Here is a 14,695-nt window from a genome sequence, read left to right as displayed (position 1 = left end):
AACTAATTATGTAACTAGGCGAAATACGAAACGTAGTCTCACTTGCTCCAAGGGACAGCGAATTACCTTGGTTGTGTCCAGCTACGTGGCACTCACATATATTTTTTTTTGGCACAGGTTACGAGGGACACCCTGTATATCGAGTTAAAGAAACGACCTTGACTCATTAGCGGAGCAAGCGCTCTTCGTTACTGGGCCTTAATGCTGGCCCTAAATAAAATTGTTTTCTCCTGCTCCTCGACGGCATCATGACATGCATACCATTTGCGTCATGACATGAATAATACGTCATGTCATTGATGTCATACTATGTCATTGATTTTATGTATCCATGCATGCCATGCCAATTTTGATATATAGCCAGCTTAAAAAAACCACGACGGCATCACGACGTAGGAGGCAAGATAGACAGGTAGATAGATAGATAGATAGATAGACAGATAGATAGATATATACATAGACTCAAAGCGCCTGAAGTTCGCGAAGAATACTTCGCATTAAAGACAGCACCGCCTTCTTTTGAGTCAAAAATGTTATATAACATGCAATTACTGCTTTTATTATACGTCATCACTCTCAAATCCCTCAAATGATTCCTATGAGATCGACCCAAAAATTGGGCCCGTGCCCTCGGCCTGAAGGAGCCCACGACCTTCTGGCTATACAGGACCAACAAGCAGTGCCCAGTTTGCTCGGTTCGCCGATGCCACTCCACAACCTCAATGGCATTTTTTTTTCACTGTATAGGAAGGAATACGTGTTACCTGGCTGTCACATCGCATAACGCCGGTAACGCCTAAAGCAGCGCGTGCCAATCCACATCGGCTAGCGACACCTCTAACAACTGACGCATCTGACGTTAATGGCAACTGACAAAAGCTATGCAAAAAGATACCTGGCTATGGTGGGGTCACTACCGTGACACACAGAAGTGCCAGCTGAACAATACATTTGTCATCCTCACCTAATTACACCGTTTTCTACAATTTAATAAAAATAAGTCCGTAAAAAGGAGATTCTGGTAGTGAACAGGGTGAAGAAAGGAAGAGGGAGCTTGCTGAGTAGCTGGCGCCAATTTCAATTAACTATACTCACTGTATAAAGTATATTCACTGTATAAAAGTATATTCACTCATTTGGTGGCAAGAGGTTGGTTACTAAAGGAAAACCTCGTTATTTGATCCTTGTTAATTTCCAAAATTGCATATTTCGGGCTCGTCGTCTTGTATCTGTAGGCGTATGCACTATTTACAGCCACCAAACTCCTTTTCGGACCTATTTCGCCGTACATTTCTTAATTTGGACGACGATATAGGAGCGCTCAGTGCAACCGAAACTGCGGAGTCCACATCGTCCCTGTCATCAGCGATATCTGTACGGGTACACCGGAACTCGTCGTGCGCTTGTGCATTTAATAGACTTTATCTTGCGTTAACATTAGTACATGACACCGCGCAGACCGCGTGCCTTCAGAACGGCGTAGTAGTCATCCGGGATTGCGCCAGTAGCGACCATCATTTTGTCCACAGCAGCTGCGTTGAGCAGTAGTTTTGTTTTGACTCGTGGCATGTTGGCCGCATGTCTTCAGAACCTCGTAGTGACCGTCCATGATTGCGTCGGTATTGACCGCGGTTTCATCCGCAGTGGTTGTCGCGAACAGTAGTTTTGTTCTGACTCAATGCGATGCGCGCGCAATGTCATAAACGCGGCGGAAACTGTACAGGATGAAGATACCACGTCCCGCAGGCTGGCATTCAACCTACCCGCTACAATTGGCCGACGATCTGTCGCCGGCCAGCTCACTGTCGAAAAAATAACGACGATGCCCACGCGGTAGGGAAAAGCACGCCCCATGCAGATGAAAATGCTCCCGGGTCTTCGATCACGGACGCACTGCGAGCTAACTCGCGAGGACTTCGCTGCTGCGAGCGCGAATCAGTCGCGAGAAAACGAGAATTGCTGCTTCACCACTGCTTTTGTGCAGAATAGACACATGATATGAGGAGTTATTCAATAAACAAATCCTTGCTGGTGTACTAAGCATTTGTATATCGTTCTATTGATACCGTGGTTAATTCGACATTCCGTCAAAGTGGAATTTTTTCCGACCCCGTGAAATACGAATGGACGAGTATATACTGCACAGTGATCAGCGATTCAAACGCGGTATGCGGACTGCGTGGCGGCAGCCACTTTTCGCAGTGCTGGTGAGCGGTGGGTGATCGATTAGGGGCCGAATGCATATCACAATGTGTCACAAACACCCTCACTTTCACGTAATACAAAAATCTATCAGCTTGGTGTCCCGAGCGCCCATCGATGGCGCAAGAAGTGCCAGGCAGCCAAGTGCTTCAAGATTTTCGTTTAAATCATTCATTATTGTACAACAGAAAGTGAAGGCCAGACTTTCATTTTTTTTAAGTTGCCGAAGAAACCCCATCAAAACCCAGTATGACGTCGCGGATTTCTATATGCTTTGTCATATTTAGCCTGTTAAGGTGCAGTAAAGCATTGCAGAACTTTGTTCCGTCTTTGGCTATTTTAGATAAGGATACCCACATTTTTCATAATAAGAAATTAACTAGCCCTGAATAGACGCCATTGAAATCTATGAAGTCGGGGCGAGCTGATATGGGATGTTCAAGCCGGCCTATTTGACCTCTCATCAGGATAACAGTGACCTTTGTATTGTGGAAAGGTAATTTACTCCTGCAGCTCGGGTTCTCTCTTTAGTAGCCCTTTTAGTTGTAGATGCATTAAGGACGAGCTCATCAGGGCAACCGTATTTGAATTGAAGGATCCTGACCGGACCCAGCTGCCACTTTGATGCTGCCACCAAAAACTTCCTAGAGACCTTACGTATAAACTGTCGTGCTTGCGCACCTGTCTTTTGCTTGCATGATCAGCTGGAAAAACTGGAAGAGGGCAGGCGCAACGAGCTTGCCATCCTGCTGCACCACCAGACATTGTTGCATGACTGGCTCGAAGTGCCGCCTGAAGAGCAGGGCCGCATCCCGAGTGCCGGCAGCGGTCTCATTCCTACCAGAATGGCAGCGGTATGATGCCCGGTTTCTTTCAAGGCCTTCTACAACAAGGCTGTAGTCGCAACTAGAACTGTCGAAACACGTAAATGCCATAACGGTAGCATCTGTAAAATGTACGCACCTCTCTGAGGAAGCAAACTTTAGGATGCCCAAAATTGCGCAATGTGTTGTGTCGGGTAGAGATTAATAACGTTCCGGAAAAGTACTATTAACTGCTTGCCCAAGTCTGCCCGGTGTTCATGAAACTTGGGGTGGTTCGGGAAGTGTGGTTTGATGCAGCACCGTTGCGCATATCTGTCAGGGTCTGCTTTTTACAACGCCGCTCTTAGGCGGCCGTTTTTGCGTTGAGCGTCGGCGTCGTTTGGCGTGACCGAGCGAACGAGCACAGCGAAGGATGAAAGAGCGAAAGCGGAGCGCAGCAGGGGATGAACGACGGCGAGAGCGAAGAGAGCGCGAGGAGGAAAACGGACGAGAAGGGTGCCGCGGAAGCATGAGGCGGAAAGCGGAGGAGGGGAGTATGGCGTAAGGGTGAGGAAGAGACGTGCTCCACGGCGGCGACCAGGCATGCGGCGAGTGCGTCCACCGATATCATACATGGAAACTAAGCGCTGGCGTGGGCTTCGGATCCACTGCGCATGCACTGCTTAGCCTGCGGCGCCGCCGGTAGAGAATGCGCTCCGCGTGAGCCACGCGTTTCCAAGTTCACGCTTGCTTTCTGAATAATGAGCGACGCCACCGGTAGAAATGCTTCGCCTGCCGCTGCTACTAAACAAGCTGCCCGAGCAGAGAATCAACACTGCCGTCGAGAGGCAGCGTTGATTGAGTTACTGTTGCATAAATCAAAGCTGATGGAAAAACTTGCCACCTGCCACCAAAGGACAGTGAATGACTATTTTTTGCCAGATGACTGGCTTTCACTAGTACAGGTGTCTGTGCCAGTTCACCTTCACTGTCATTGTGCGCGTAGAAATAGCTGCGCAGAAATTCTTGCCTAATTTTTTCAGCTGTCTTAAGGCTAAAACAAGGGTTTCCGGGACATGTCCAGGTTTTGAAAGAAGTCCCGGTGTCAGTGCCAGCTGCGTACGTGCATCTACCAAACTGCTTACATTTGATTTTTAGCAACTTTGTTCGAATATGTCCTGGACCCACTCTGGGGCCCCCGGAACTTTAGGTGGTCCCTGTTACTAAGATTTTATGCTGCTTAGCTCATTCCTATCAGACACATTATGAGCTTGAGATACGCACACACGCTTATGCGGCATAATGATGTCCCATTGTTGGCATTTTACTGAATAAACACGCAAAACGAGAACATTTATTCGCACAAAGATAAGCATATGGCCGCTTGCTCCCGCCACGCGCACCTTCGTGTCTTTATCTTCATTTTGTCCTGCTCACCGCCACGTAACCTTTGCGTTGGAGATAAGCTAACATAACTTCTAACGCTCAGACATCCTGACTTGCCTAACGTCATTGTTTAGGGATCCGCGCGCACACCACGAAGTTTGCTTTCACATTTAACAAACAAGTACTTAATTTAACGCCTGTACTCTTTCATATGTGCTGATGTATGACTTCATTTTGAACCTCGTAGCACATGGTTTGCATGACATTGCTATTTTCTGAGTCAGTGCCACACACGAGCTTCCAGGTATATTAGCCTTCAGTGGGATGAACCATAATATTGCGGACACCCGTATATTTTGTCTACTTTACTATTTTCTCTCTTGTAATTGTGATAATTATACTCTTTCTTGCCATTTTTGTGCTTTTGTTTAAGTTTCTTTCGTTTGCTATAATTTTCTGTGCCAAATGAATAAACGCTTTGATTCATTTCTAACTGGACCGAATCTCCACACTAAGAATTTGTCTCAATATTGTACTTACGACACTCTATTTTCGCTTTTCTGGGTAAATGTCCACTTTCCTGGTGAAGTGCGATGGTGTCGAGGGCCTAAAAGTTGACTCTTCTCAGAATTTTCAAAATTATTTCCTTTGGTTTCTTGCACTCCTGTTTAAATACCGAAGTATTTGTTCGCGGATTGATAAATCCTTGCTCTGCTTTTTGAGGGCTGAATACTCTCCATACACGTTCTCCTCATCAAGCAGCTTTCCAGCTGCCTCAATTGCATTGTTGGCATCCTCAGTTATGGCAATTTTCCCATTCCACGCATTAATAAACAATGGCGTGAAATACTTCCATACACTTATTGCGTGCAAGTCCCCCCCCCCCCCCCCCCCCCCCCCGGAACTTCACTTAGCTACCAGATGTGAAAGTCATGGTCACGACTACTGTGACGATCTCCACAAGCACGTCTTCTCCGCAGTTATTTGCGACCGCTGGCCCATTTTACTAGGGATTCATTCTTCAAGATCGTCCAATTAATTTCCTTTCTGCTTAGCGTTGCTGCACTCAGTGTCAGAAGTCGTAAACTTTCGCCTATTTGCACTTGCCTGGTGCGGAAGGGCTCCTCGTTCCTACGTCAAAACATCCGTTCTCCGTCGAACCTCACGCAAGCGCGGACCTAGGGAAGCCTCTAGTTGCGGGGGTGTCAGTTTCAGTGATGGTCACGAGTTGAGGTTCGAGGACACGGCATGAGACATGAAAATTTTTGCACATTTGATGTCTGCTCTCAAGATATTCTAAAATACTCCAAGCTTTTATGTACATATAAGAATAATGCTTAGGCGCAATTATATGTCATAAACAGCTCCGGCATCTTAAGTTAAACTTAAGTCTTGAGTGCGACGCGACCAAGTATGAAAGGAATAGCAAATCCTTGTGCTGATGCATATCGCTGGAAGGGTTAAGTTGCAGCTTTGTTGCTAAAATAATTCGGACTGATGTTCTAGCACGAAATATATAGGACAAAGGACAAAGGCGTCAGAACACCAACGCCTTTGTTGTGTACGCATGCCAATTTCTTATATATGTCGCACTAACACAACAGGTTGTTGTATAACGGTTTTAAATGATTGCTTTTGCATGAAGTAAAAAAACTGCTGAGCAATGCCTGTCCTAAACAAAATAAGAACCAAGGTATGCCGTGCGTAATTCAAGCGACCACGTATGCATTGCAACAACCATTAACGGTTTATTCAGGCGACTATGTGCAGTGAGATCTCTGGGAAGTGCTGAGCACATCCATCGTGATTTTATGACTACAATTAGAACTGAAAGCACTTTCGTCTGTAAGCACCGGGAAAGTTGTGGTTGAATGTACTCTGTCCTAGGAATACATCGTAACAAAAGGAAAGCACAGTCCTACATTCTGCATTATACTTTATTATTGCGATATGAGCACTCGAGGCGGATTTCTGCTGTCGCCGTCGCCGTGAGGTACCGTATAAAGTCCAAGGGCGATAAAATCGTCGCCGCGCGCCGTATGCAATATGCGCGAGTGAGAGCGTGCGAGAGTGAGCCGGCGATCGCGGCTGCTCCATCTCGCGCACTCAAGGGAGGGAAGCGGGAAGGAAGCACTGTCTGTTGTACGAACAAAGGCTCCCGTCGCGCGCAACGCTCCGGAGGAAGGAAGAAGGGCGCGCCCGCCCGGCCGCTGTATCTTGAAAGCCGTCTGCGGCGGGGACAGAGTCCGCCCAGCGCTGTGTTTTCGCGGCTTAGTTGGCGTTGATGCGAGGGGCGGCACGAAGGTCCATTTGCTCACTGCTCGCTCCAGCGTTTTGACAGCGAGTCCCCTTGGCCATTTAGTGAGATGCGTTCATGTTCGCTTGCGCGCGAGTGACACCATGCTTGTTCATTTAGTTAGTATGCCTATGTTTACAAGTTTATACGGCCGATAAAACTACTATCCTTAGTTCGAGCCCACTAATTTGCAATCCCAAACGATGCTTCTCCTTCGGGCGAAATAGCGGCATTTTTATGTCCACTGCAGGATAAAAGCCGATCTCCATTACCCCTGTTTTGCGCTAGGTGATTCCAGCTTTCGCCTGCAGATTTTCTCATTTCATCATCCCACCGAATTTTCTGCTTCTTCGACTGCGCTTCCCTTCCCTTGGCACCCATTCTGTAACTCTTGTGGTCGACCGGTCATATACCCTGTGTATTGCTCAGCTCTTTTTTTTCCCCTTAATGTCAGCTGGAATATTGGTTATCGCCGTTAGCTCTCTGATCCACACAGCTCTCTTCCTGTACCTTGACGTCACACCTAACATTTTTCGTTCCATCACTCTTTGCGTAGTCCTTAACTTGTTCTCAAACTTTTTTCTAAACCTCCAAGTTTCTACCCCATATATGTTAGCACCAGTTGAATGCGATGGTTGTATATTTCTTTTCAACGACAGTGGTAAGCTCACAGTCAGAATTTGGTAATGTCGGTGGTATGCACTCCAGCCCATTTTTATTAATCTGTAAGTTTACTTCACATGAACAGGGTCTCCTGTGAGTAATTGACCTAGATAAAAATACTCATGCACCGACTCTAAAGGCTGACTGGTAATCCCGAATTATTGTTCCCCTGCCAAGCTATTGAAGATTACCTTGGTGTTCGGGTTAATAATCTTCAACCCCACTTAACCACCATGACCTTAACCACTTTCTGGGTAAGTTCCTTGATCATTTGTTTTAAATCGTCCCCAGTGTTGCTGAACAGGACAATGTCATCTGTAAACCGAAGATTTCTGAGATATTCGCTGTGGATCCTCACTCCTAAGCCTTCCCAGTCTAATAGCTTCGATACTTCTAGGCATGTAATGACTTGTATTGGTAAGATTGTGTCTCCTAGTGTGACCCCTTTCCTGATAGGCAATTTTCCACTTTTCTTGTGGAGAGCCAAGGTAGCTGTGGAATCTTTGTACATATTTTCCTCCTTGATTAAGAAATGCTTTTATGACTGCTGGTATCTCTTCTGAATCAAAGTCTTGTCACATTCTATAAGAGCCATATAGTGATGTTTATTGTACTCCGCAAATTTCTCAATTACTTGATTGATGGCAGGAATGTGATCCATTGTAGAACTTCCCTTCCTCAAGCCAACCTTTCTATCTCTTGGTTGATTAAAGTGAAGTGTTGCTCTATATCCATTGGAAATTAACTTGGTGAATATCTTATACAACAGTAAAATCAAGCTAATGGGCCTATATTGTTCACTTGTTGGACATGTCCTTTTTAAAGTATTAGTGTAATGTTGGCATTTTCCAGCTTTCTGGTACACTTCAAGTCGTGAAACATAGCGTAGAAAGGGCCGAAAACTTTTCACGCATGATATCTCTTTCATCTTTGACTAAATGGACTGTTATATTCCATCTTCTTCTGCCGCTTTTCTCTTCGTCATGTCTTGCAAGGCCCTTCTAACTTATGGCTAGTTATAGAAGGATTCTCTGTTTTTTGTTCATCCCTACTTCGAATGAAGGTAGCGTGGTTGCTCTGGGTACTGTACAGGTCAGTATAGAATTCTGCTGTTTTTACTATATCATCGAAATTGCTTATGATATTACCCTGCTTTTCTTTCAGTGCGCACATCATGCCTTGTCCTATGCCAAGTTTTCTTCTCACTGATTTAATGCTGCGACCATTTCTACTGCTTCCTTAACCTTTCCCACTGTATAATTTCGAATATCCTTTACTTTCTCTCTGCTGATCGGTTTTGACAGCTCAGTGAATTCTATATGATCTCTTGAGTTAGACGTTTTCATGTTTTTTCGCTTCTTAATTAGGTCCTTTGTTACTTGGGAGAGCTTACTTACTGGTTGCCTTGGTGCCTCACCTCACACTTCATTTGCTGATTCTGAAATCATCCTAGTTATGGTTTCATTCACTATATATAGGTTACCTATTTTAAAGCCGCATATTTGTTTGGGAGCAGCAGCCTGAATTCGTTTGCTTTTGCCCTTACGTCATCTACGTTGGCCTGTTTCTTCTTGACTAATTTTACTATTTCTCGCTTCAAATTGAGCTAAATCCTTGACCTCACTAACCTATAGTTACTGCCCTTTATCCTACCTAACACTTCTACACCCTACACCATGCTGGGATCCGCAGAGAGTATGAAATCAATTTCATTTCTTGTTTCTCCATTAGGAATTATCCACCCGCAGGCAAGTGTTACGGCGGAGAGGGTGATACGCGATTTTAAACCCCTAGCTCGGTGACCACTTCCTAGACCAGTGGTGCGATATCTCAATCCAAATACAGGTACAACTCGAGGCATGCATGACTCTTCTGGCTAGACGGCTGGCTTGTTCGCACCTAAACTTCCTAGTGAACATGTTTTTATACTGTGGCCGATTGCATTACTTACTGGAAACTTCCCGCCCCGCGCTCGTGGTCGAGGCTTGCCCTCGTCGCGCTAGAGCACAACTACTCAAGCTAAGGGTTGGCTGTGTGAACGTGTGCGAACGTTTATACCGACAAGGACGTGTGGGCCAGTCCATCGTGTACGTCTCGCGGTTGCTGCGAGACACTTCAGCACTTGATAATGGAGTGTCCCGCTTTCATTGCGCAGCACACGTGGCTAGTGAGAGAATATTACCTCCTTGGCGTGCGGTGTATGACACTCGACGAATGCTTGTACGCCAGTGGTTGTGCGTCTCGGCGCGACCAGGCTCATCGCGCTCTCCTTACTTTTCTATAGAATTAACTAACTTAGGTTCACGTTTGTAGCCTGTTTCTGTTTTCGGGTGACCAAACCTCAGGCACTATTTCTTCTATTTTGACATTCTTTAGTGGCGTGACCTGCAGGGACCGGCCCTACTGTGTGTGTTCTGCTTCATTATTTCGGATTTGTCATCTTTCTCTTTCTTTCCTTTTCCACCCCTCTCTTCTTCTTTCTATGTTGCTGTCTCCTTCTTTCTGAAGAGTAGGCAGGCGTTGTGCCCCTTCCGGTGGCAGTTGCCAGCCTGCTGCTCATCACTTTGCCTTTCCTGTCTAGTGTATATATGTTTTCAAAACAAATAATAATAATCATTACTTATTGCCTTTATAGGGCGCCTCTTACTGCAGCGCCTAGCAGAACACATCGAATTTCCTGTAACCGTTCGATAATACCAAGGTGATACCATAGGCTACGGGTGAAACAAGGTGTGCCCCGTGTTTAGCCGTTTTAACTACAGACGGCACTGTGGTTCCGTACCCACATTTTTTACACTTTCTGCTTGGCAAAGGAAATAGACGTGTATTCTATTTATTCTGAATGAAAGAAGCAATGATGCTCCAAAAGCGGAATAAAAATGCATGCATCCCGAAATAATGATTGTTTCGAATTTGACCACGAACGAACGAGCAGTTCAGTAGGAAACGTTGTACACAAGGCACTTATTTAAGCAACATAATGTGTCATCTTTACTCTGCCACTTTCATTTGCCAGCGAAAACCACTGATAGGTCTTCAGTGAATAAGTGACTTTACTTGTAGCAGTATGTGGCGGTATAATTCGTGTAAACCATTTCCTCACACGTTTACACGCAAACACAGAGTGTTGGTGGTAAGAAAGCATTCTATGGTTCCGAGACTTAGCACTGATGAAATACACTACGTTGGTATATTTTAGTGCACCGTGCTAAGGTAAAATTGATAGTTTCAGCAAGACGAATTCCAAAGACTGAGCGCAGCGCATCATTGCTCAGCACATCACGATGAGCGGTAGTCAACATTTGGCCCATTGCTTGAACGGGCAGAGTGTGTAGAACGTATGCTGCAGACCAAACATAAACGTTACGCTAATGTATTTCAAGCCAATTTGTCAAGCCCAAAGCCACTGAACAACTCCGTCACCAGCAATTTACGCCGAGCAATCGTCTGCTTCAAGCTAAGTAGGCCTATGGCTATAATCGAAACACTGTGCCGTTTTATCGGAGCTTTTCAACTCAAACACTCTTCACGTCACCGTCAGAGCAGTGTGGCAATCGCATGGACACACCACTGCCATTTTTGTACTCGCAGGACCAACCCGCCGCGGTTGCTCAGTGGCTATGGTGTTGGGCTGCTGAGCACGAGGTCGCGGGATCGAATCCCGGCCACGGCGGCCGCATTTCGATGGGGGCGAAATGCGAAAACACCCGTGTACTTAGATTTAGGTGCACGTTAAAGAACCCCAGGTGGTCCAAATTTCCGGAGTCCCCCACTACGGCGTGCCTCATAATCAGAACTGGTTTTGGCACGTAAAACTCCATAATTTAATTTTAATTTAAATTTACTCGCAGGACCCAGAGCAACGGTATAATTACCACGTAACGAGGCTGGAACTGCACACAGAGATGCCGCGTCTAGATCGCGTTCGCTCTGTTTACATTCGGTGACCCGAGGACCATGATGCATGGAAAAGCGCCTTCCTTCTTGATAACTTCTTGTGGGGGAGAAGCCATGTTATCGAACCATCCCAATACCTTTGGTCATTGAAAGAAAGTTTCCAGAAGGCGTGAGTGTGGCTAACCGACGAAAAGGCACACAACAGTTTGTGACGACTGGCGGCCATATTAGCAGGGCAAGCTGTTCCCCAGCGTCCCTATCCTCGGCAAAAGCTGTACTATTTGACTATAGTCACGAAATGTCGCACACGTACATGACCTCGCAAGACCAGCGTTTCTTTAATCATGCAGTTAGTACTCACAATGTGTCGCGACACCTCTTGCTGGAAAATTGAATCAAACTCTTGCGAAAACGTTTTTACACAGCAAAATAAGCCGGCGCTTCTGAATTTATAGACCGCGATATCGTCGGTTCGTTTTAAGAAGCTTATCGCGTGAGCTCCGTAATATTCTGCACTGCCTTTGCGAATGACATTGGCCGACCAGTATATTTAATCAACTGTTGCCTATGCTCAAATTGGCGGTGATGAAGGGCCGTTTAATAAAGCGTTATTGAAATTCGTATTATATTCGTTATTAAATGTTCATGCAAGCCACCTCTGGTCACTGGTTCTGTGACAATTGTGTACTAAAGAAGTGAGAGAATAAATGTGGCAAGTTTCTGAAACCTTTAATTGAGACAACGTGGCATAACCACGAAAAAAAGTTTGAAATTTGGGACGCTACACTGGCGCTGGTGTTTCGGAGTGAAGTGCGAAAAATAGAACTTTGACCTTCAATTTTTGTTCTGATAATCAACCAATCATTATGAAATGACCACTGACCAGTAAGGTAATGATGAGACGAACCTTCTCAACGATGATCTTCAGGAGATCAGGCAGTGACAGATCACCGCCGTCATGGCCTTGTGCCTCGTCAGCGCCTTCCATTGGCTTCCGTTAGGCCTACTGACGACGTTCGACGCCGGTGTTCACAGCACTCGCAGCTCGTCACGGCTCGATTCAGTATTTATACAGAGTCCGTTCACTTTCCTTAAGGTCTTCACCACGGCCTAGAATTCCACTTCTGACAAATGTTAGCTTCTCAAGGAATGAGCACACAGGCATAGAATGTTGTCTGACACTGTTATCGATCAGCACACGGCTGCTTGCACCCGCTACGCGCGCCTTCGTCTCTTGTCTTCTTCATTTGTTAGTGCTCACCGTCTTGTAGCTGGACGCTACCCATTCAGTAACATAACTTCTAACATATTGTAGAAGAGGTCACGACATACCACGCTGACCGTGCCAGCCCGAAAAGAGCCACCAGTAACACAGCCGAGCGCATACCTCGCATACAGCACTGTACAGCACTGACAATTCGCCCTAGCCAGCATGGAAGCGAAATTGTGAGCCGCCATGCGTAAAAAAGTGAGAGAGCCGACTCATTGCGCAAGCAATATGGTGCTGCACTGGATGGAACGGTCCAGGGGAATCGATGTGCATTTTAGACGCCATGCATGCACGCATATTTCATGAATAAGCTTCCCCAATATTTTGGTTAGTGGCGCAGGTAATTTTGCCGTGATTTTATGAGCAATGCATATTTCATGAATAAGCTTCCCCAATATTTTGGTTAGTGGCGCAGGTAATTTTGCCGTGATTTTATGAGCAATGCATCTGTTCGAAGCTTCCCTACAAAACAATGTTGGCAAATGTTTCATAAACAATAGAAATATTCACTAATGTATGTTTAGTGTACTTCATAGAATTTTAGTATTTTCCGGGTTTGACTATACTACTTATTACAGTGTAAGGTTGGCAGCTGTGAACACGTGTCGTTAGGCGTGAGTAATGCCCTTCTAAAAAAAAATAAAACAGCCGTTCTTTACGCTTGAATGAAAAGACGAGCGTTGTATGAGGGTTGCAGTGCTGTGCTGGCGTGCTCACGAAAACGCTTGCAAGCCGAGTGATGCAGCAATGTCTGAGCACTTTTCAATGTTCTATTGTCTCGGCAGCTCAAGAACAAGCTTGCCGAGTACGAGCATCTAAATCAACTCCACCTACCTCAGTTCTACAACAAAGTGAAGGACGAGATCACCATGTGGTGCCAGAAGTGCGATCTTCCACAGAACCTGGTGCACCCCGATGATGACTGTGAAGGTGCGTCTTGTTTGCACGTGGCGCTCCGTGCCAAGCTGCGCAAAAGAGGTGCTTCTCATTTATGGTATCTACGAATGCTATTTACGCACTTGCAGGCCACTAGAACAGCAAACACCAGCAGGACAAATCAAGCATTTTATATAGTCCACTTACGATAATTCAGACTTGCACAGCTAGAAATCCTGTTTACCAGAAACAGGTATCAAGATTATCGTTAGCCCGCTGTTTTACAAGTGGTTAGAAGTTACTTGGATAACAACAAATAATTGGCTACATAGGCTAGTACCTGAAGTCACACGTCATTTCCTCTCAGCGACGGTTGTTTTTTGTGTTTCCAGAATGGAACAATGCAGTCAAAAGTAGATGTCGAGAGCACATTTGTGAGCTGGAGTGTGCTCGTGTTTGATAATTTCGCCGCTGCGTGTTCTCAGCGTGACACGGCACCGTTGACCGAATCGCTTCGGCATGGCTCGGACGTTGCTCCAGATTGCGTTCAAAGACTCTTTCTCTCAACCATAAATCACCGCACTGGCTACTCTACTGCATACATGGGATTAATTTGTCTGGTGTATACTGCGTGTTTCTGTAACAACTGTCCCCGATTATTTGTGACACCTTGTATTAAGAAAACGACTCGTAAATAACTAGTGGATGTGACGAAGCAATTGCAATTTCCCGTGAAATTTCTACCGAAGCCCATTCCTATAAAATCTGATATAAACAAAGCAAAAATCCCCTAGAATTCAATGCCGTACTACACTTTTAGTTCAGCGCAAATGTTTACTGATTGTTTTACTTTGACTTGATGGAAATTTGACGGAGGACGAGTCTATTAGTAGTGCAGCTATTGCTGTAGACTTAAAATCCAACGAGCCGTCGGCTATCTGGAAACGCATCAAACTGCCCGCACTCTTTATTCGATAGCCACTCAACCAATCTAGTGCTGCTGTCTTGCCACTACCCACCACCACCACCACCACCACCACCACTACCAGAGGCTTCAACCACGGCCTCGCGGTTTGGGCGGCATGCGCTTTCTCAGGCCGTCCCACTCGTACGGAGAGCGCATAGTCGTCTGGATTCCCTCTCCCGCCACGGTGATGCTGGCCACCGAGGCTAAAGCACACAAATATCTGTACCTCAATAGGATGGACACGGAATGGAAGAAGAGGTTAAGAAAGATGCCAACCAAGTACAGGGTAATCGAACGTGTAAATAGACAGCCAGGAGTCATAGCAAAGAAAGAGA

General features: G+C 45.8%; 1 protein-coding gene across 1 annotated transcript in view; it reads left to right on the top strand.

Annotated features, from left to right (window-relative positions):
* LOC119445944 (protein regulator of cytokinesis 1-like) overlaps positions 1–14,695 on the top strand; it is a 60,860-nt gene that overhangs the window by 9,919 nt on the left and 36,246 nt on the right. The window contains exons 4-5 of the mRNA XM_037710247.1: positions 2,907–3,056; positions 13,303–13,447. Coding sequence (XP_037566175.1) covers positions 2,907–3,056; positions 13,303–13,447 — 295 coding nt within the window. The remainder of the gene's footprint in view (positions 1–2,906; positions 3,057–13,302; positions 13,448–14,695) is intronic.

The sequence above is a fragment of the Dermacentor silvarum genome, chromosome 1 (genome assembly GCF_013339745.2).
Source record: "Dermacentor silvarum isolate Dsil-2018 chromosome 1, BIME_Dsil_1.4, whole genome shotgun sequence".
NCBI lineage: Eukaryota > Metazoa > Arthropoda > Arachnida > Ixodida > Ixodidae > Dermacentor > Dermacentor silvarum.
The sequence above is the reverse complement of the archived record's forward strand: the minus strand, read 5'-3'. Positions and strand labels throughout refer to the sequence as shown.